Below are 21,651 nucleotides of genomic sequence, written 5' to 3'. Positions count from 1 at the left end.
TTTTCAATGTATCGCGTTGTTAGTAGATCGAATGTGCGAGAGAAATATGCTCAGGATTATGAATAAATTAAGCTTGCAGTTTTATTTTAATTTTGAAGCTAATTATACCATGTGAACTTATAGGTTCTAATTAATTTTATATGTCTAATTCGGGAAATTCATTTTTGATGGAATTTATGTGGAAAAAATTAAACATGCTAATCGGTCAGATGTTTATTAGGCTTGTAGGCTGGACAGTCTTAACTCAAGCTTGAACAAATATTTTCAAGTTTGAATATGACTTTAATTATTATTTTATTAATAAAATTATTTATATTTGGATTTAATTTTAAAATATTAATATAAAAAATATTTTTTAATCGTATTTTAAATGTTAAAATAGAATCCTAATGGATGAATCAGGCCGAACTTTTAAGAGCTTTTGGGTAGCTATTTGATATATTTTAAGATGAAATAGCCATTGAAATTGGTTTGAAATATTTACTTGATTATTAGTATAGTAGTGTTTATTAATAACAATACCTTGGCCCTCCCAATTATAAATAAAATATTCATGGCATATAATGTTGCTAGTAATAATCTATGGAAAACTCAAAAGTACAATGAATGGAAAATTGAAATGTACTTGAAGCACTAGTTGTAGTTTACCTACAATCTTTTATTTTTAAAATCCATTGATAAAATTATGTGTCATAGAATAAAATATTATAATGTGAATTATTAGGAAGGAAAGAAGTAACAAAAAAATAATCATTTGCAATTATGTTAATTTAGAACAAATGGAGGTTTGAGCCTATATGTTTGCATGAGATCTTATTGTGTGCCATGTGAGTAGATATGGGAGGGGGAAATGGGAGAAGATTCTTTTCAACATGATAATATAATTAAATTGTATAGGTTTTAACTTTTTTTTTTCAATTTAAAAAAAAAAAGAAAAAGTAAAAAAGGAAAGAAGAATGAATCATAACAAAACAGAATCAACTTTAGGAATAAACTAATGACAAAATCTTTCTAGCCATTGCATTAGGGAAAAAAAAGAGATTTTGAGAGCTTAAACCCTAACATTCTTGGATATTATTCTTTCTTTCTTTGTTTTTTTTTTTTTTTTCTCTTTTTAAAGTAAAACTTGATGCAAGTTAATCTATAACATAGTGTAATTGGAAATAATTTTCAATTCACAAGCATGTACAAATTAAAGAGATGCCAATGATATGGATAATAACACTATTTGCTTATTTGAAAATTAAAAAAAAAAAATTCGAAAGTAGATAAGTTGCTTAGTTATTCAGGTTAAGATAAGATGTACCGTATTTAACATCTAAAATAAGTGGTTGTAGGTCATGTAAGATAACTCCAACAAGTGATTATTGACAAGATTCGAATCTAAAACTTTTTCATCGAAGAGAATGAGTTTTAACTAATTAAACTAATCAATTATTGATATTTGAAATTATTCTATAACAGCTTGAAAAAGATTTGAGTAAGTTAATTTTATCTCACTTGAATAAAAATTTCTACATTTTACTTTAAAAATAATAATAAAAAAGGCTTCATCAAATCAAAAGCAAGATTAGTGAACCATAACAATTGATAGTGCCTTTTTGGATTTAGGTATTGAAGTGGAGAAGATATAGAAAAGGAATAAGAATTATCTTTCATTGTGTAATCTAACTAAAGTAAAAATAAATAAAGATAAAACAATTAATCTTGATTAAAATTATTGATCAATAATTTTCCCACTTGTAAAATTTCAAGTTTTTAAAGATATCATATATTTATTTTTGAAATAACAAAGATATCATATTTTAATATAAGTAATATAAATAATGCTAATACTCCAAAATTATTGGGTATATCTTATCATGTACCATATTGAATGAACCAAAATATGGATTTCTCACTTTTGACCTTTGATAGGTGTAGAATGTATTAGGCCTTTTCCTATCTATCAAGGTATTGATGAGTTTTATAAAGTTTAAAGATAAAAGTGAATTTTGCCTTTGTATTATGAGTTAATATTGAATTTCTGTCACAATATTTTAAATTTTTTTTTTTTTTTTGGAAATGAAATGATAAAAATTTACTATTTTCATTAAAAAATATTTTGTGAAATATTTTAATTTTATTATTTTTGTCTAAAAATTGACAAAATTAAAAGCATAAATTAAGACAAAATTTCATTCACACTAATAAAATATTTTGATTACTCTTTTATCCAATAATCAATAAAATCCGATCCATAATACATCACAAAATTAATCTTTATCCTAAGTTTTATTTTAAAAATATGTTTCTTAAGAGTTGTAATTACATAATTTAGGCTCAACCTGACAAAATAATATTGTCACCCAAAATTTGAACTGTGATTCATTAATTGTATCCAAAAACAATAAAAAAAAAAAATAAAAGCATCATATTTTATTTTAAACGGAAGACATAGACATTCAAGATGCAGCCTTCACGAATTAAAAACGTGAACAATTTTATCAATAATTTACATATTAATTGAAAACAACCTTGATGTAATCCTTAATTAAAAACAAAAATATTGCATAATTTGAAATTGATACTGACATAGACATGTAGACCAACACAAGATCTAAAACGTAGATGACATAATCAGTAGAAAGGAAATGCAAGCCATGCCGTACAAGAAAACCAATATGCATATGTACAAGGAGGTTCTTGTTTAAATTAAAAAAAAAAAAAACTAGAAAGTAATAATTTCGTAATTTGAAAAAAAAATAATTAAAAATTTTTTTATAAAAAATTTTAAATACTGAAATTTGAATTCAAATTTTTTAATGTCACATTTTAAAAATTATTACATGAATAATTGAATTAAACTTCAAAATAATTTATATTGTCCGTACAATTTTAAAAAAGTAATTAGAAAGATTTTAAAGATTAAGACAACTAAAAATTGATTTGATTTTTTAATTTAATTTTAAAAATTAACTATTTGAAAATTTCTCATTGCATTAATTAATGTTATTAATTAACAAGTTGGGTTTGCAATTGAAGTGATTGGATTTAAGGATCAGCAGTGCATATATAAAAGCAGAAAGCATCAAGAACATGAATCAAACATTAAGTACCATTGGTTGACACCAGGAAGAAGTGGACAACTTTTGTCAAAGGCAGGGACAAGAAGATGCAAACATGAGGAAATAGCTGTTGATCAGCTAACCATATGCTATTTTCTTTCAAAGAGCAATTGGATCGATTTTGACAATATTTGATTGTTACCTTCTTGATGGGACTGGTACAAGCACGTATATAACAAGGTTAAATTGTGATAATGGTACTTTTACCTTAATGAAATTTAAAATTTAATTTCTTAATTTAATTTATAAAAATTTAATTTTCATACTATTTTGATTTAATAATTAATTCGTCAAATTTTAATGTTAAAAATATTAAATTAATCGTTGACTTGATCCAATTACTAATATGATCAATTATTCACTATTAATTTTGCTGATGTAATCATTGTTTTTTTAAAAAATATATGAAAATTAAAAAAATTAAAAAATTCTTATTTTTAGGTTTTTTTGGATTTTTTAAAAAACATTAAATTGAATTTTCTAATACTTTATATTTTTTAAAATCAAATTTCTTATTTTTTTAATAGTTAAGGCTTTAATTTTAAATTAAAAAAAATTCATATCTATGAATTATTTAGATTTTTCCTGATTTTTAAAAATATTAAATTAAAATTTTTTCTAAATATTTTACTTTTCTAAGAAAATTATATTTCTTTTATTTTTTAAAAAATCAAATTTTAATTTTAAAAAATAATTTTCTATTTGTAGAATTTATCAAATTTTAGATATTAAATTTAATTTTTTTCTAATATTTAAAATTAAAAAATTGTATTTTTTTAAATTTCTTAATAAAATCAAAATTTATTTCTTAAAAAATTTCAATATTTTAAATTTTTTAGGTTTTATGAAAACAGCAAATTTAATTGTTTTCAATATTTTAAGTTTTTTAAAAAAATTCATTGTTTGAAAATTTTGTATTTTTTCAAATTTAAATTTTTTATTTATGAAAAATATTTATTTTATTGTTTAACAATTATATTTAAAAAATTAAAATATTGAAAAATGTTATATTTAACATTTTAAAAATCTAAAAATTTCTTAAAAATTACAAATGCATAATTTAAAAAAATTCAAAACATATTTTTAAAAAAATAAAATATTGATAAATATTTCAAAAGTTCTAAAGATTGAAAATTATTTATAAAAAAGCAGACTTTCTGAAAAGAATTCAATAAATATTAATTTTAAAAAAATTAACTTTTAAAATAGACAAAAAATTCTAAATGGTTCAAATTTTTTATTTTTTTAAAATTGAATTCTGATTTTTAAAAAAATTCAAGAAATATGATTTTTAAAACATAATATATTTGAAAAAAAATTAAACTTAATATTTTTAAAAATTTGAAAAAAGCTTAAAAATCAATTTTTAAAATATTAAGTTTTTTTTAAATATTAAGTTTTTTTTTAACATTCATCTGTTTTTCTAAAAAGGCATCGATCACATTAGCAAAATTAATAAAAAGTAATTTATCCTATAAGTAATTGGACTAATATTATCAAATTCAATTTGTATAATGATAAAACTTTTATAAATTATACTAGATTCTAAAATTTAAATTTTGTATGAGTATATGAACCATTTGTATTATTTGACAACTAATTTCATTTATTAATATTGCCATATCAATTAAGTCAGTTTCATATTAATAAAATCAATATCATATCAATACAGTCAACACTTACGTCATTAAGTTAATGATCATATATCAGTATTTTTTATGACAAATTTAACGGGATATGTGATTCGATTAAAATTATCAAATTCAAGTAATACGAGAGTTGTAATTTTATAAATCACAATAGAAGAACTAAATTTTTAATTTGGACCATTATCATATTTTGACCATGTAAACAACCTTTTCAAAACTATATATAGAATTATAGAAGCTTGATTTGAATCAAGGACATGAATTAAACTTATTTGGTAGAACTCCTCACTCAACTTTATTATTACTTGGAAATGCTATCTTAAATGCCTAGCTATATAATATATGATTTTAATTTTTGGACCGATTATCATTTATCCCCTAACCACCCTGGGCAACATATGGTACATTATTTTAATTAGGCTAAGTTTAATGAAGATTTTTTTTTTTTTATCAATTTTATAAATCCTACACTTTGTTTCAGGATACGTGCTACAGACTTCAACTAGAACTTGCATACACCGAGCAAGTTTAATCAAGACACTTTTTACTAGCAGCAACTAGTCATTAAAGAAATGTAATACCATCTATGGAGAGGAAGATTATAATCTGAATTCTTGTCCATATGTTTATGATATTATCAATACAATTTTTTTTGGTTAAAAAAAAAAACCTTTGAAGCTGGATTTGTTAGATATAGGATTTTGTCCTTGTGTAGGCACTTGATGCAATCAATACATGAACAAGAATATTAGAAAATCTTATATAATCTCTAGATCTGCACTCTCAAATGGTCCCTAGTGTTATGTCCTCAGCCATTTTGGCTTTATTTAGAGCTATGAAAAGGGCATTTAAGAGTGAAGACACATAATCTGAACTCTCCAATGGCTCTATGACTTTTTTTTTTTTTAAATCTTTGTCCAACTTGGAGATTTAGTCAAATCTCAATCCATGAATCAATCAACCAAACTGACCTACTTACAGGCATCAATGGTTGGAAAATAGACAGTATGGTCTAACCGTGGATTTGTTATCCCTCCTTAAGCTCCTGAATGACACCCTCTCAACTTGCTAATTAAAGAATTAAAGATGCATAACTTTTCTGATCTGAATGACGAGAAACTGCCTCAAGTTGCCAATCAGTTGGATCGCATCTGAGATTTGATTTTTCTGTCATCCAATTTCAACAGCTTCCATTTTTCAATACTACAGTATCCACGAAGAAAGATGAGGCATGATGGTGAACCAACGCAAGAATTCATCATTATGGCTCCAGATGGATGTAACTAATTCTCTGAAAAACTTAATGGAATCAGCAAAGCTGATCACATTTGACAGCATTGGTTCATTCTCAGGAAGCTTACTCATCAATCTCCCTGCACATGATGAGCTCGGGAGTTCTCTGAAAGCCCACGACAAAGGCAAAATTAACTCCATTTCACCTGAAACGAGTTCTTACTCTGCACTGAACCAATTCAAAAGTGCTGTAACGAAAAATAAATGCTCATGGAAATTGTATTATTTCAAGCCAGGTAGGTATAACAAAATTTATGGAGCATCATCATGTATTAACAAAATAAATCAATTCTTGTACTGTTGAAACTACGATATATATATATATATATATATATATATATATTATATGTCGCCCCTTAAATTATATACTCTCCGTAACAATAATAAAACATTTAAGAGTTGCATGCATGTTGCTGTTAGTCGCCAAACAAAGTTGCTGTTAAAACACATTAACATGAAATTGCAAATACATGAAGCCGGAGCATTCTCATTGAACATAACAGCCACAGAAGAGTAAGTTCACCCATAAGGACAACATATTATGATACTCACCCTGATAATTTACAAAAGAAACCTAATTAACTTCTACCAATTGCTTTTACAAGATAATAAAATAACTGACATTGATTGACGGTTCATAGATTAAATGAAGTAGCAAATCGTAACACTCTAATTTACCAGCAAAGCAACATATTCTAACTCGCACAGCTTTTGCTTCAATAAATAACGTCCCATTCAGATATCATTAGGGATTCGTTCTAAAACTGTGGTGCTCATTTGGCTGGGCCTCTGTCTTGGAGTATCCATTGAGCAGATCATGGATTTTGGAAAACATCAACACCTGTGAAGAAGGATCGCCTCCACTACTGCTCTGTGATGCACGTGAGCTCTCCTGCAGCTTTATCTTTTCAAACAAATATTGCTTCTCAGCCTCTGCCTCACTCAAGCGAAGTTTCAGGTAACTGCTAGCATACTCTTCCTCCGATTTATCTGACTTCGCAAGGGCAATTCTTTGAAGCCTCTCAGCCTCTCGTTTTGCCTCATTGGCCTTAAGCTGGAACATATCTGCCTCTGCTTGTTTAAGCCTTACAATTCTCTCCAGCTCTTCTATCTGCATTTTCTTTTTTTGTCTCTCCAGCTTCAGTTCCTCTACTTCCTTGGCCTTGTCCTTGAGCTCCTGGTCACAAGCATCAAGAGCCAAGCGAGCTTTTTTGTACATCCTCATCTTCTCATCAGCTACCATTTCCATCTTCCTAATGGCCTCCTGCACTACATCTGCAATTCGATTGCATGCCTCTTGTGGTGCTATCAACCGCCCACTTTCCCCATTTTCCAGGCTTGTTGGAGAATCCATATCAAGCTCTATACAAAAGGAATAACAATGATTTAAAACAAAAAAGAGAACTTTCATGCAACACAAAATTATTGATTCAGAGAACAAAAAGTTCAAGAAGAGTCAAGATTAAATGTCATGAATATCTGAAACTCATGATCTTTCTTTTATCTCATACTCATTTACCCAAGTTCATTTCTAAATTTACTGAAAATTGCAGACTTTTTGAGTCTTTTTTTATTCCAAGCCTAACAATTCTCGGGAATTCGCTCTTTGTACCTTCTACTTTGGAATCCAAGTCCTTAAACTAGTAGTAGAAGCCTCTGTACTATGAGAATTTTAGATGCTATTATGCTCTTCTTATGACTGTGCGAAACAATTATAGAAACTGAAGCCTTTGGGATTTTGCAATAAAAATAAAATAGGAAATTTACTTATGAAGTCTCGATCTTTATCTTCTTCTTCCCAAATTTCCAGCATTTTTTTCTAAAATAGTCTGTCTTAAATCTTACTTGAAACTCTCAAGCAGATATCCAGATCAGCCAAACCTAATAAGCAGTCCTAAATCTTACTTGAAACTCTCGAGCAGATATCCAAATCAACCAAGCCTAATAAGCAGTCCTAAATCTTGAAACTGTCACGAAAAAAACCTTACTTGAAACACTCAAGCAGATATCCACATCAGCCAAACCTAACAGGCAGTCCTAAATCTTACTTGAACTCTCAAGCAGACATCCCATCAACCAAACCCAACAAGCAGTCCTAAATCTTACTTGAAAATCTAAAGCAGGCCTAATCCACAAAAAAATTACTATCACCATTTCAACCCAACCCCAAGTTACTGTCTACAGAGACTGTTCACAACCGGAGCAGTGGGCAAGTTTGTTCCTTTCCATTTGCTTGCAGCTGTCAAGATTGAATCTTTTCCATCTAACAGAAACAGTCAAACCCCAAATTATCTTTTTCTAATCCAACTAAGTCCTAAAATTACAACACATAGCTCATGATCAACTTTGCCTATTTTATACAACCCTCCTTTGCTATCCTATGTCAAGTCTGGAGTTAAAGATCCCAACCAAAAATAGAATAGAGGCTTTCATTTATTTGAATCACAAACAGAAGTGCAAATTTCTCCAAAAGGGCATGGATAATTTCAGCAAGATTATCACACATATCAAAGCTGAAGACAAAAAATTTTGAAACTAATAAGCCTACACAAAACAAGAAAAATCACATGCACTGTGCAAGTAGAATTTATAAATCCACCAATTCAAACTTTCCTGTCCTAAAAACTTAAGGCACCAAACAAAAAGCACCTGCCCAAATCAGGGTTGTGATAAAAGCAGTATGGCAGTTATAATGTATGACATGATCATCTGAGGACAAGCAGGAAACTCTGAAGGTTTATAAATAAATGATTATTCAGAATTAAGTATGAAAATTACTTGCAAGTTCATCAAATGCCACTGAAAGAAAAATAAATGCATAACTGAGTGTATTTTTCATCCCCCAAACATTTTTCATGGGCTAACAAAAAAGTTTCACATGATATTTTCAAAGATAATTAAATAATTAGCAGACATTGTACCTTGGAAAAATAGTAATATTGATCTGCAAGCTGCGGACTCTGCTAGTCCACCCCTCATTTTTTCTAAAAGATCCTCACACTTCCGAAAGAGTTTCTTCCCTCTGGGATCATCACTTCCACGAAAAATCCTACTGACAAAATCAAGTTCTCTCACAAGAGCCTCCCTATCCCAGGCTGGAGCACAATGTGAGAAGACATCTTTAACCCAACCTAACAGCTCGGATGTTCGATTGCAAGCTCGGCAGCGGAAAAGCATTTCAGTAGGACCTGCTCCACTTTTAACAGGACCCATACAAATTTGCCCATCACGAATAGCACAATCAGTATGAGTCCAGTGGGAACACAAATCACAACCAATCCAGCGGCAGGTATTTACTTCAAAATCAAACTTGTTGCAGATAACACACATACAAAGATTGCAAAAACCATTCCTGTTGGCACATATATCACAGGTGCAGTCATCTGCAGGTAGCTGGTTTTGACATGCTATATTTCTGCATCTTTTGTACACAAAAACTTCAATGAGAGAAGTTTGGGATAGACTGATGTTTGGATGCAAGAAAGCCTGAATTCCCATATTTATTGCAACAAGGATTTCAAGCTGTGCCCGGTGCGCTCTAATCAATGTCTTTGCAGTTAAATCAGATCTACTTTGAACAAGCTTCTGCAGAATCAAAAACTCTTCCCTGTTTTGTGAACCACCATTACCTTCCAGAATAGCCTTGAGTTGATTCTTTAGCTCATCTAGAAACTCATCAGGTAGGTGATGCATCTTTTCAGAGATAACATCAACTCTTTCTCTTGCAATGTCATGAAGAGTTATCTTATCAGCACTAGAAACACGACGAATGACAGAATGCTCATGGCAATCATTTTCAGTTTTTCCATTTTCCATCTTCTTTGCTGTGACAGCATCAGCAGTAGGCCAAGTCTCTCGTGAACTAGCACTCTCAGTAGGAGACTCATGAATATTATCTGAGTTTGATCTAGGTTCTTGGATATCAGGTGACAAGCGAGGATCTGAGGAGACCAAGGACAATGAAGTTTGTAAGCTCCCTGGTCGTGGTTGTTGACGTGGGGGCAACATCTTGGATGAATACTGGTGGTTAATGTTAGAACCAGATGATGTTCCCATCAATAAAATCTAGATTACTCTGCAAATAAAAGCAAATTCAACAAATCATCATCTAGCACAATTTATAATAATAATAATAATAATAATAATAATAAAAAAAAAAAAATTTAAGCTTCTTTCTAGTACAGCTCCTGCTTGAGTTTTGCTATTTTCTCTTTTACTTCTTCCAAAATTGCTTCAAATTATATGCAAATAGTAAGAAAAAAAACCATAATTGTTGTAAATAAAGACCTGGATAACAATTTAACAAGTAATACTATTCCAATATGATTGTTCCATATAAAACTAAGATCAAGCATTTCAGCACTACAAAATTACATTTAAAACAGTAAATATTATAGATAACCATTTCTCTCGTCTCAATCCTTAGAGGCCCAAAAATTAATTCTGGGAAGTTTTTAATCCAGCTTTACTCCATGATCCCAACTCAATTGACCAAAAAAATTAATCCAAAACTTCAAATTCATGTCAACATCCCAGCACTTGAGGGTTTTCAAAACCACCCTAAATTCGTTCCTTTCAAACAAAATCCTTCTGATCTCGTACAGTCAACTACATGGTTAGATGGGTCAAAACCCTAATCTAAGTCAAACCTAGCCAAAAATCACAAATTCCAAAGTCAACCAAGTAAGAAATGTGTACATAATCGAGAAACCTAAAACCAGAAACCAACAAATTTCGCAAATCAAACAAGGTCGAAAACTCAAAATGAAATTAAAATCATGAAAGAACTAAAATTGAAGGAAAGGTTATCACCCTTAACGAAGATAGGGTTGAAAGGTCCGATCGGCGGAGACTGCAGAAGGAGAGATTGACCAGAGTCGACAGTCGTTCGAGGAAATGGGGAATTTTGATTATGGCCTTTTATTGATCCAAGGGCTCACTTTCTCTCCTGGATATGCAACGGTAGTGCCGTTGTAGGGTTAAAGACGTAATTTTAAAAGCTTAGAGTGCCCCTACTTTTAATAATGAAGAAAAGTCAAAAGGAAAATAAAATAAAAAAATGCAACGATTGTAGTCTTTTAATAAATACTGCCATCTGTCGGTAATTTTTAAAAAGAATTATATATTAAAATATTTTTAAAATTCTTAATTAAAATAATCTTAAAGTAATTAAATAAATTATTTATTTAAACAAATTTTATTTTTCATCAACACTTGTATTTATTATTTTTTTATTTTAAAAATATATTGGATTTGATTAAGGATAAGTTTGAATTCATAAGCAACTAAATGACATTATTAACAAAATTTGTGTCAGTTGACACTAGACATCCATTTTGAATGTCCTAACAGCAACACGATTGGGGAGTTCAACCTTGTTTTTCCACTAATGGATTTTGGTCCAATGGGAAATGGATGGCAATTTTGTTTTTTTTGGTCTTTCATTTTATATTACAAAAATAAAAATATCTTTATAATTTATTTTTTATTTTTATTTAAAAATTATGAAATAATTTTATTAATTTAATATAATAAATAAATTTTATTAAATAATAATAAATAAATAAATTTTTTTATTATATTGTGAATTAAGTTATATACAATTTATTATATAATGGATTTATTATTATTAATTTTTAATTATTTATTAACAAAATTATTATTTGCTTCCAAAAATGAATAAAATTTCAATTATTTATTAATTTTATAAATTTAAAATAATTTAAAATTTTTATTACATACAAATTTTAATATAATATCCTTAATAATTATTTCCTTTTTTTTTTTTATCCCAATTCACATCAGTATATTATATTTATATGTTATTAGTTGCCTATTTTGGTATGTTAAGATTACATTAATATATTGTAGAATAAGTACTAAATTAAAAGAAAAAAAAAAAAGAAGGAAAGAAAATGAAAGAAAAATGTAATATATAAGTGAACATTTGCGATAGTTTGGTACAGTCCATACAAATTAGACACAGTGCATTCATTCCGGAAATCTTTAGAAGTGAAAGATAGAAGTTAAAAAGATGATTAGATAATTTCCAGCCCAATAAAAAAGGAAAATGATTTGGTGGATGGTTTCTACCTCTCCTCTAGCTGTTTTAAACTGAATTCTAATCATCCAAAATACATCTGATACTTGTTAACCAAAGTATATGTTCATATGGAAGAACAACTTTCATAAACTTTTCATTTCTGACCACCAGCTTCAACTGGCTCAACCACCTCAGCTTCCAATGTCTCGGTGTGGGGAGGCACCGGATGCTGGACATCAGATGTTGACCATTTACCCGAAATAGCCATTCCCATCATCTCATATATCTTACCACTGAGCTGTGCTGGATTGTCAGGCTGCATAAAATCACATCAAGATTATAACAGCACTATACATATAAGGAGCATCAACACTTTCACAATAAGAGTGGCATGTTTCCAACAATCAATGACTAAAAAACTTTCAGATCTTTAACTTCCATTCCACAAAGCTCAAAAGGTTAAGGCATCTTCAGTCTATGGAATAAATTAATGTAATATAATATTCTTCTCACAGAAAATAATTATGTGTGAAAAAACTCACAGTGTAACCACTAGAAACAAGTGCTGCATCATACAAAAGATCTATAGCTCTCAAGGCATCTTCATCATCTGGGTTGCTCTTGAATGCAGCCTGCAGAGAGTATAAGAAGTTACCATTAAATGATAATGGGTGGGGTTGAGATTAAGTTTACTGTTCATCAACGTACATTTAATTCTCCAATAATTGGGTGCTCAGGATTGATCTCAAACACTCTTCTCCCCTTCATGAACTCCAAAGTAGAGGTATCACCGACAGTTTGTGCCTTCATTAGTCTGGAAAACAATCAGTTCATGTTAACTGATGCTAAAGAAAATTCTTATCCCAAAAGCAGATTAAACAAGAGGATATTCACCTCTCCATGTTGGCAGACCAACCAAACTTCCCAGATACCAAAACACAGGGTGATGAACTCAGACGGTTTGAGATTTGGACATTGGCAACTTTTTCACCCAACCGCTTCTTAATCCAATCACAAGTTTTGCCAAATTCCTCTTTGATTACTTTCTCTTTTTCCTCGTTCTTATCGCCTACAGAAATGAGACATCTAAAAATATTAAAAATATGGGTAAACCATGACTAGCATTAAGAGAATTATTGTTCTAACTGCCAAGTAATTCACAAGAGTAAGCTGGTATAGGCAAGAACGAAAGCTTTAGATAGCCAACCAATGCTGACTGTAGAACTTCATGAGAATAAGTAGATCTCACACACTAACCTAAATCCAAATCTTCTTTGCTAATGTCTACAAAATTCTTCTCCTTGTAAGATTTCAGATTTTGAATGGCAACCTCATCAATAGGATCTACCAAATAGAGCACCTAGGAAGATGGCACCCAAAAAATTAATTGAAAATGAAGCACAAGAAATATGGTCAGTATTCATTTTGATTTTCAAAGAAGAAAGAGATGTACTTCAAGATCCTTCTCAAGAAGTCTCTCCAGGAAAGGAGCATTTCGAGCACTGCTCACACTGTCAGCAGCAATGTAATAGATATCCTTCTGCTCAGGTTTCATGTTCTCAACATACTCATCCAAGCTAATCATCTCATCCTCACTTTGGGAAGAAAAGAATCTAAGCAATGGTGCAAGACGCTTGTGATTTTCACGGTCTTCTATGCATCCCAATTTCAAATGTTTTCCGAAATTCTCCCAAAATGTCTCATAATCCTACAATGCAAGCACATATTAAGCATACTAAAGCAAAATGGCATGAGGAACTGATAAATTCACTCACAAAATGACAAAAATAAATTTCATTATTAGCCATGCTTTGTTTAAGTTTCTCTTTACAGCAAATATACTTGCACAGTCACATAAGGGATGGAGGGGGGGGGGGGGGAGGAGGCAGACAATGAGGAGACAAGTAAAAAATATTATGCATACTCCTTTATTTTCACTCAATGATATTCCTAGAATCATGTCAAAGGCTTTTCGGACCAAACGTTTCCTCATGATTCGGACCTTCAAGAACAGCACAAAGTTATAGTTAGAAGATTTCAACTAAGAAAAAGAAATTGTTTTTTCAACATTGAACAATAATTCTCAGGAAAAAAATTATCAGACGTACAATGCGACTTTCTTGAAGAATCTCACGTGAGACATTGAGTGGAAGGTCATTTGAGTCCACAACACCCTTGACAAAGCTTAGATATCGAGGGAACTATTCAACCAAGAACACAAGAAGGTATGCACAAGTCAGATTACATTTCAATCAAGTATATTCCTTTCATGCATTAAGGAGAGACATCCGATTACCAATTCTCCATCAAAATCATCTGAAATGAAGACCCTTTTAACATAGAGTCTTATATTCTTCGTCTTGGAATTGATTATGTCATCCCTTCCCATAGGAGAAACGGCTGGAACATAGAGTACAGAACGAAACTCCACCTCACCCTGTAAAAACAATGTTTATAACTTACAAAATGAAATAAAAAAACTGGAAAAGTGATGCAAGTCCCATGTTACGGTTGCATATATTTTCAACAGTATTATCTTCAAAGGACATTAAAGCCACAGTGTAGTTCCAATAAACTTAGACAATTGAATCCATAAGAGACTGCAGAAAGTTTTCAAAGTTGATTCAAATAACTTCCCACTAAACAATAATCACTGTTATTACCTCAGTTGTGAAGTGTGATGATGCTAATGGATCCGAGTATTCATTAAAAGTTTTCTTGTAGAACTCATTGTATTCCTCCGTTGTCACCTCCTTGGGGTTGCGAAGCTGTAAAGATAAAATTATATAAAATTAGTCGAATATAAAACATTTCAAAAATGCAAAAAACTGAAACTTGAGCAATTCTAAAACTCACCCAAATTGGTTGAGTCTCATTTGCGAGCTCCCAATCCCAGAACCTCTCAACAACTTTTTTTGTTTTCTTCTTCTTCTGTTACATCAAAGTAAAAAAAAAAATCAATCACAAGCATGTTGCTAATCAGCCAGTAGATGATAACACTAAAAAAAAAGGTAACCACCTCAACTTTTTCATCTTGGTTAGCCTCATTGGCTTCAACTGGGTCCTCATCAACTTCAACCTGTGATAAGCCAAGCATAACAGATTCGTTATCCCAAAAACTAGTTGATGACTTTTGTCAAGAAAAATGCAAATGTTGACATCATGTTGACAGCACCTCTTTAGTGATACCCTTTTCCTGCCACGTGTAAATTGGGAATGATACAAACTGTGAATAGTTCTTCACAAGCTTTTGAATCCGTTCTGGATGGGCAAAACCTTTTTCATCATGCTGAAAGTACATGGACAAATAAGAAACAAGAGATAAGTTTAAGACTTAACAAATAAAGGTACTAAATATTCTTTGTTACTTAAAGAGACCTTAAGATACAATGTAAGGCGTGTTCCTCTAGGAATGAGATTTTCTGGGTTTGTCTCCTCCCGTATAGTAAAGGAGCTAGCATTTGCCTCTCCTTCCCATACATATTGTCTATCAGATTTTGGACTCTTTGTTGAGACGACAACCTACAATAACAATGAATTACATGAGCAACTGCCACTAAGAGAACTTCTGAATTCACGTGTTAAGATGATAAAAATAATAGGTTAACTAAATACCTTATCAGAAACCAAAAATGCTGAATAAAAGCCAACACCAAACTGACCAATCAAATTGTTGTCCGTACCAGCATCCTTGCTTTCCTGTAAATTTGTACATTTTCTTAAAGCCCATTATCATATGAGCCTAGAATCAGGAAATAAAATGTTAACTTAATTATTAGACCTTCACAGCCTTCAAGAACTTTGCAGTTCCACTCTGTGCAATTGTTCCGAGACAATCTACAAGCTCTTGTCGTGTCATACCAATGCCTGAGTCACTATAGAATACAAAGTAGCATTACAAGCATTGCTAAAAAAATTCCTCACCAAAGCATCTTAAAGCTCATACACTTACGTAATAGTTATTATCCCATTGTCTTTGTCAGTTTGGATACGTATGTTAAGATCAACAGCATCCTTTAAAAGCTGAGGATCTGTAACACTTAGATACCGCAACTTGTCCAAGGCATCACTTGCATTGCTGTGGAAACAAATTCATAATTTCAAAAAAAAAAAAAGATTTAAGGATAGCAAACATTATGTAATGGAATCAGACAGACTCTTATATAACTTTATCTTAAAGTTTGATTATTGCAAAGACAACTCGGTATTAACTAAGCATTACTGTCATCTCTTCGAAATAAAAAATAAAAAAGATCTGACATTACAATAGTCCTTATACCAGATCAGATGGGATAAAATAACCATATATAGTTATCTTGGATTTCATGCAGCGAGGAAGCAAAGAGTATGCACAGATTGGCCTATCTAGGATGGAATAGGGTAATAATATAAGTCTAAATCTTTAGAGTCAAATTTTCAAATTGTTCATGTTCAAACAATCTCATAATAATGGTCCAACATAACTGACATGCTGATTTCATAATTTAATAAATCCAAGTTTGGACAAACAAATTCTCAAAACATGCCTGATAAGCTCCCGAAGAAACACCTCTTTGTTGCTGTACAAGCTGTTGACAATAAGATCCATGAGACGACTAACCTGACAACCATGTATGAAACAGTAACATCATTAAAAAAACTCATCAAAATTCTAAATAAGAACTTATATAAGTCCCCCCTAAAATACCTCAGCTTGATACTCATATTTCTCAGCTGGAGGTTGAGGTAGATTTGCCGAATCAGATGCTGCTGCAGTTGACTCATATCGGCTTCCCAAAAACAAACCACTTTTCAAGTTCAAGTGAGCTGAATGTCTGGCCGTGTTACATTTCCCTCCAGTTATTGCAGAGTACCACCTGGTGTTATTATCACTCCCCACTGCCTGGTCACATATCAAATAAAACTAATAAAACACAAATCATATTATAATAAAATAACCAATTGGCATATTTCATGAACGAACATAATTTCAGAAATCCTTTTGAGTAATCATTATCAATAAAGAAAATGCGATTAATAAATAAGAAAGAAAATAATTTAAAAGAACTTTTCCATTAGTTTCAAATCATCACTCACAAAACTAAACAAAAAAAAAAGGAAGAATAAACACTTTTAAAAAGATAAGACTTTTAACGAAATGAAGATTTACGGCGGGAGAAATGAGAAAGAGTACCGAATCAGTTATGGTAGTAGACGAGGAGATTGGAGACGCTACAGCGATCCGGTAACGAATAGTGGGGGTGCGAAGGGTGGCGGAGACCGAACGCCGGGAGAGACGGTGCATCATTCAGAATTAGAGGAGACGAGCAGTGAGTTAGCTTTAGGTGGGTTGAGGATGATAACTCAATGAGTTTGGTTGGATGAGGGGAGGGATAATTATATTGGGAGGGTTTTAGTAGGGTTTTGCTCTGGTAAACCTGGTTTTTGGAAGATTCTGGAGAAAAATGGCAAACAAATTTTTGGGTATTTTCGTCATTTAGGCAAGTGAGGATTTACGGTGAATTCAGTCTACCACGTCATCAAATACTTTTTCTTTTATTTTTTTTTTAAGTACATTTACATTAGGCTCTGAAACAGATTAAAAATGGATCGGCCCAATCTGGAAAACTGTGGGCTGCAACATACCGCAACCTTTAGAACTATCCCATATATATATATATATATATATATAACCAGTTAATAAAAACTTAGTTCAATAAGTATGTTAATTGGCCTCTACTTACATTCTAATAGATAATTTAAGATGAAAATGAAATTAGCTTTTGTAATGATAAATTAAACTCAGTACTAAAATATGTATCTAAAATTATATTCCAATAAATTTTTTAAAATAAAAATTTGAAACTCTCATTATTATTAGGGTGTAGAAAAATCTAAGTAAAGCGACTATACCATTAAAAAAAATCTTTATGTTTTTTTATTGTAATGATAAATTTTGAAATGAAGTTATTATATTGAGTTGAAGTCTTGGAGGGGTCCAATTGTACGAACCAGTTAGTAAATATCGTTTGCCTACTTGGAACATGAATGAATAATACGTAAAACACTATCAATGATATTAATGATCTAGCGAGCAGCTAAACTCATGCCTTTACCATTGGTTGGAGGTTTGTATAAAATCTTGATTGCTTGACACCCAGCAATCGATTTTGGAGGGTCCGTTCTCTCTTCCTTGAGCCCCAGAATTTTATGTGAAGATTCTGGGGTTGAAACTTGAAAAATGTAAAGAATGACAATATTGGCCAATTGATGCTTGCTCTCTACCTATAGCAATTCTAATCACAAACCCATAAAAACCCTTTAAATCTAAATTACTACTCTAATGGAAATTATATCGCAATGTGAGGACTTGAAATTGTTGACTTTATTGGATTTTTGAGAAAGGGTTGGGCTTTTATAAAGCAAGAGAGAGTTAATTTTGTTCTATGGCTTATAAACTTTCGTGTGCTAACTTCTTAGTTACATTGAAATTCAATTTTGTTGTGATTATTATGGATGTTATTCAATTAAAAGACTTGCAAGATAAAGTCATAATTTGTATTTTAAAATGCATTTCAATACTCAAATCAATATCTCGATAAATAAAAATGAAGAGAGTCATGGTTTTTGTCATAATCATTTTACTTTTACATATAAAGTATGAGAATATGTTTCATGCATAAAATTATAATAAAATTAAATAAAATGATATTGTGAATGGGATTAGATAAAATAATATTATTTATTTTGTGTTTGATGTATGTAAGAATTAGGATATGATAATTTATTTTTTCATCAAAATTATCTTTTTTTAAAGTTTATATAAGTTAAATTATTAATGTAATTTTTAAGGGTATAATTGTATATATAAGTTTAATCTTATTGATTAAAAATAATATTTTTTATTTGGGGAGGATTGAATCATTTTTGTAATCTTAAAAATGATTAATCATTCTTGTAATCTTATCATTTTTTTTATATACAAATCAAACATGATATAAGATAATTATTATCCTATTCTATTTGATCTATAATTTTATACACCAAACATGACCTTCAACATAACAAGCTATACATCTCCACTGTACCATTGATACTAATACGTTACAACAGCTACAATACATTATGTAGTGCACAATTTCTAGTAACGAGAGATGGCCGAATCGTTGGCTTTGTGCATTAACCTTTGGAAATTTATAAATGATTAAGAAATAGTTAGAGCAGGATAGCAGGTGAATTAATATGTGTGGTTGAAAGATGGTCATCAGGTGTCTAAAAAATCAGGATCTCTTTATTATCAATCGAAGAAACAAACACTGGCAAAGATACAAAAGTGGAGTGGAAGGTCAATGCTTCCTTCCAAATGTATGGATTCAGCGACGAAACAACTTTATTTTTATACCACAAAAGTATGCATCAAATGAATTATACAAGTTCCAACGTAGAAAAACAAAGAAAAAACAGTCAAACAAGAAAAAAAAAAAAAAAGCAACATAGAATCGCCGGCGGCATGTCATTAAAAGTCAGAACCAACCGCATCAAGCAACTTTACAAGCAGCAAAAAAACACAGAGCTCCGAAAGTGTAAACCAACTATAGGCCACAAAAACATTACCACTACACTACAAGCAAGCTCTACATTATAGAACAACCAAATATTTCATATGAAAAAAGAAAATATCCCCTCCACACCCTTTGTTGTCCTCTAACTAAAGGGCCAAAAACCTAAAACAAAATCTGCCGTTTCCATTAAATTGCATTGATGGTCTTGAAATTAGAATTCTCTGCTTGTAAATCTTTGCACATTTTCTGATAATCAGATGGTTTTGCTACTAAAGTTTAACTTCCATCGTTACCTATAGTAATTTAAATCATGGGTTCTTTAAGATGAAGAAGCTAAGTTATCGTGTATGACTGTCGTATTTGCATTGAAGCCGCACCGCAAAGTGAATAAGCCTGTTATGCAAAGCTATGGAATATTGAGATTTTCCGTATATCTGATAAGTGTCTGTTTTGTTCCAGGCTTCCAGTTGCTCATATATCGAGTATCAGTTAATTGTTGATGATCAATGAATGACAGATGAAGAAGATGGCTAAATTTTATCGCCATAGTTATGAATACAGAGATTTGATCAGACCCCATACATGTGTGGGAAAAATGAATGAAATTACAAGAGTTAAGAGAGAACAGAATGCAGTCTTTCTGATTCCATGAACAATCTGAAAAGCTCCGAGCGATATATATTATCAGTAAATATATAGTTCTATTACTCTTCCATTCTTACAGACCAAAAAAAGAGAAAAAAAGGACGAAAGAGAGTAGGTTAACAAAGAGCTATATATGAAACACATAAGAGTAAGGTTCCTCTACAGATGAAGAGAAGTATCAACATCAGAATTCTCCAAATTTTTAGAAGTGCTTGAAGTGGCTGCACTATTAGGCCATAAGCTTGTTGCTGTTGGGATTGCCATAGCTCTGAAATCGGTTTGCCTGCTATGCGAATTCAGTCCAAGAGAGAATGAATCCTGATGGGGTGGCCTATAAGGTAGAATCACCTCAGGTTGGAAGGACATTCTGTTGGGCTCATAGCGCATGATGGGGCTGGCTCGGCCGGATTCAGAGAATAGTTTCAGAAGCTCTTTCTTCTCTCTCTTTTCTCTAACCTTCTGCAGCTGTCTAAACCTTTCTTGCAAAAGGGCAATTGAGGAACTAACCATAGTAGGATCACCACCTTGCCTACCCATTATAGGAAAAGCCTTTTTCCTTTGTGAAAGTGGTTGGTGCTTTTGAGGGGTATACAGATGTATTTATAGGAGATAGTCAAGTGATTTCCTGTTCAACATGAATGTATACATCTTTGTTGCCATCCCAAATGATTCTGGGTGATGTAATATAAAGGAGAATCGGCTGCTGTGCAGCAAAATCCAAGAAGAAGAGTATTGAGGCTAGTCTAGACAGGGTTGGGTTGGTGGATATGTAGGGAAAAGTACTTTCCTGACGGAGGATAAGCGTGAGAGATAGAGTCCAAATGCAATTGGGAAGTAGCATTTGGAAGGGAGCATTGTGGGGAATAAATGGTTAGGTAATGCGCGGTTGGCTTGGCTTTAAAAACCAAGTTAGCTTCGGAGAAGATGGTGCATTCACCGGCACGTTTGGATGCTTATTATTTCTTTTATCTATTTTCAAATCACTAACTTTTATATATATTTTTTTAAGGCCATGGCCTTGGTTGTATGGAAAAGGACAGAGGATCAGAAGGAATAATTTTCGGAATTTTTATGTTTCTGATCAGACTACTTGAATGCTTATGGAGGAAAAAGAAAGGAAACCCACCAGCATTACCTCTTTCTTCCTGTATCTATATGAACCGAAGCTGATGAGGCTTAACTGTAATCAATAAGGCCCCAGCAAACACATTAACTGAATTAGAGAAACCACGACACTTATTGATAAAGACGGAGACAAAATGTTCCAGTGTCCAACTCTGGACCTTTTTTTTTTTTTTTTCAGGTATACGAGATTACCAGAATTTATATTTTGATAATTGAAATTAAAAATTCAATATTTTACTAACAAATCA

The 21,651-nt window shown here is 31.2% G+C and overlaps 3 protein-coding genes across 6 annotated transcripts; all 3 read right to left on the bottom strand.

Annotated features, from left to right (window-relative positions):
- Positions 1 to 6,504: 6,504 nt before the first annotated feature.
- LOC111305556 (OBERON-like protein) lies at positions 6,505 to 10,939 on the bottom strand. 2 transcript variants are annotated; one of them, XM_022903198.2, is made up of 3 exons: positions 10,862 to 10,939; positions 8,971 to 10,124; positions 6,505 to 7,411 (listed from the first exon to the last, which is right to left on the bottom strand). In XM_022903198.2, exons 2-3 carry the CDS (start codon positions 10,103 to 10,105, stop codon positions 6,795 to 6,797), a joined length of 1,752 nt encoding a protein of 583 aa, XP_022758933.1. In that variant the 5' UTR covers positions 10,106 to 10,124; positions 10,862 to 10,939; the 3' UTR covers positions 6,505 to 6,794. The 2 variants fall into 2 exon arrangements, with proteins under 2 accessions (XP_022758933.1, XP_089607263.1); XM_089751137.1 differs by lacking the exon at positions 10,862 to 10,939 and adding an exon at positions 10,452 to 10,580.
- A 1,026-nt stretch (positions 10,940 to 11,965) lies between these two features.
- On the bottom strand, positions 11,966 to 17,557 carry LOC111305554 (heat shock protein 90-6, mitochondrial-like). 3 transcript variants are annotated; one of them, XM_022903195.2, is made up of 20 exons: positions 17,266 to 17,557; positions 16,780 to 16,974; positions 16,619 to 16,692; positions 16,045 to 16,170; positions 15,874 to 15,967; positions 15,708 to 15,791; positions 15,471 to 15,614; positions 15,268 to 15,381; positions 15,112 to 15,171; positions 14,949 to 15,023; positions 14,756 to 14,860; positions 14,389 to 14,529; positions 14,201 to 14,293; positions 14,017 to 14,094; positions 13,546 to 13,800; positions 13,350 to 13,452; positions 12,987 to 13,161; positions 12,801 to 12,906; positions 12,635 to 12,724; positions 11,966 to 12,408 (listed from the first exon to the last, which is right to left on the bottom strand). In XM_022903195.2, the coding sequence occupies exons 1-20, from the start codon at positions 17,377 to 17,379 to the stop codon at positions 12,247 to 12,249; spliced, it is 2,388 nt and encodes a 795-aa protein (XP_022758930.2). In that variant the 5' UTR covers positions 17,380 to 17,557; the 3' UTR covers positions 11,966 to 12,246. The 3 variants fall into 3 exon arrangements, with proteins under 3 accessions (XP_022758930.2, XP_022758931.2, XP_022758932.2); XM_022903196.2 differs by having other exon boundaries at positions 14,949 to 15,020; XM_022903197.2 differs by having other exon boundaries at positions 14,949 to 15,017; positions 17,266 to 17,498.
- Positions 17,558 to 20,284: 2,727 nt separating this feature from the next.
- Positions 20,285 to 20,976, bottom strand: LOC111306214 (uncharacterized). The gene has a single exon (XM_022904123.2). It carries the CDS (start codon positions 20,813 to 20,815, stop codon positions 20,438 to 20,440), a length of 378 nt encoding a protein of 125 aa, XP_022759858.2. The 5' UTR covers positions 20,816 to 20,976; the 3' UTR covers positions 20,285 to 20,437.
- Between the last annotated feature and the right edge of the window lie 675 nt (positions 20,977 to 21,651).

The sequence above is a fragment of the Durio zibethinus genome, chromosome 21 (assembly GCF_047325235.1).
Source record: "Durio zibethinus cultivar Kanyao isolate XHJ-2024 chromosome 21, ASM4732523v1, whole genome shotgun sequence".
Lineage (NCBI taxonomy): Eukaryota > Viridiplantae > Streptophyta > Magnoliopsida > Malvales > Malvaceae > Durio > Durio zibethinus.
The sequence above is the reverse complement of the archived record's forward strand: the minus strand, read 5'-3'. Positions and strand labels throughout refer to the sequence as shown.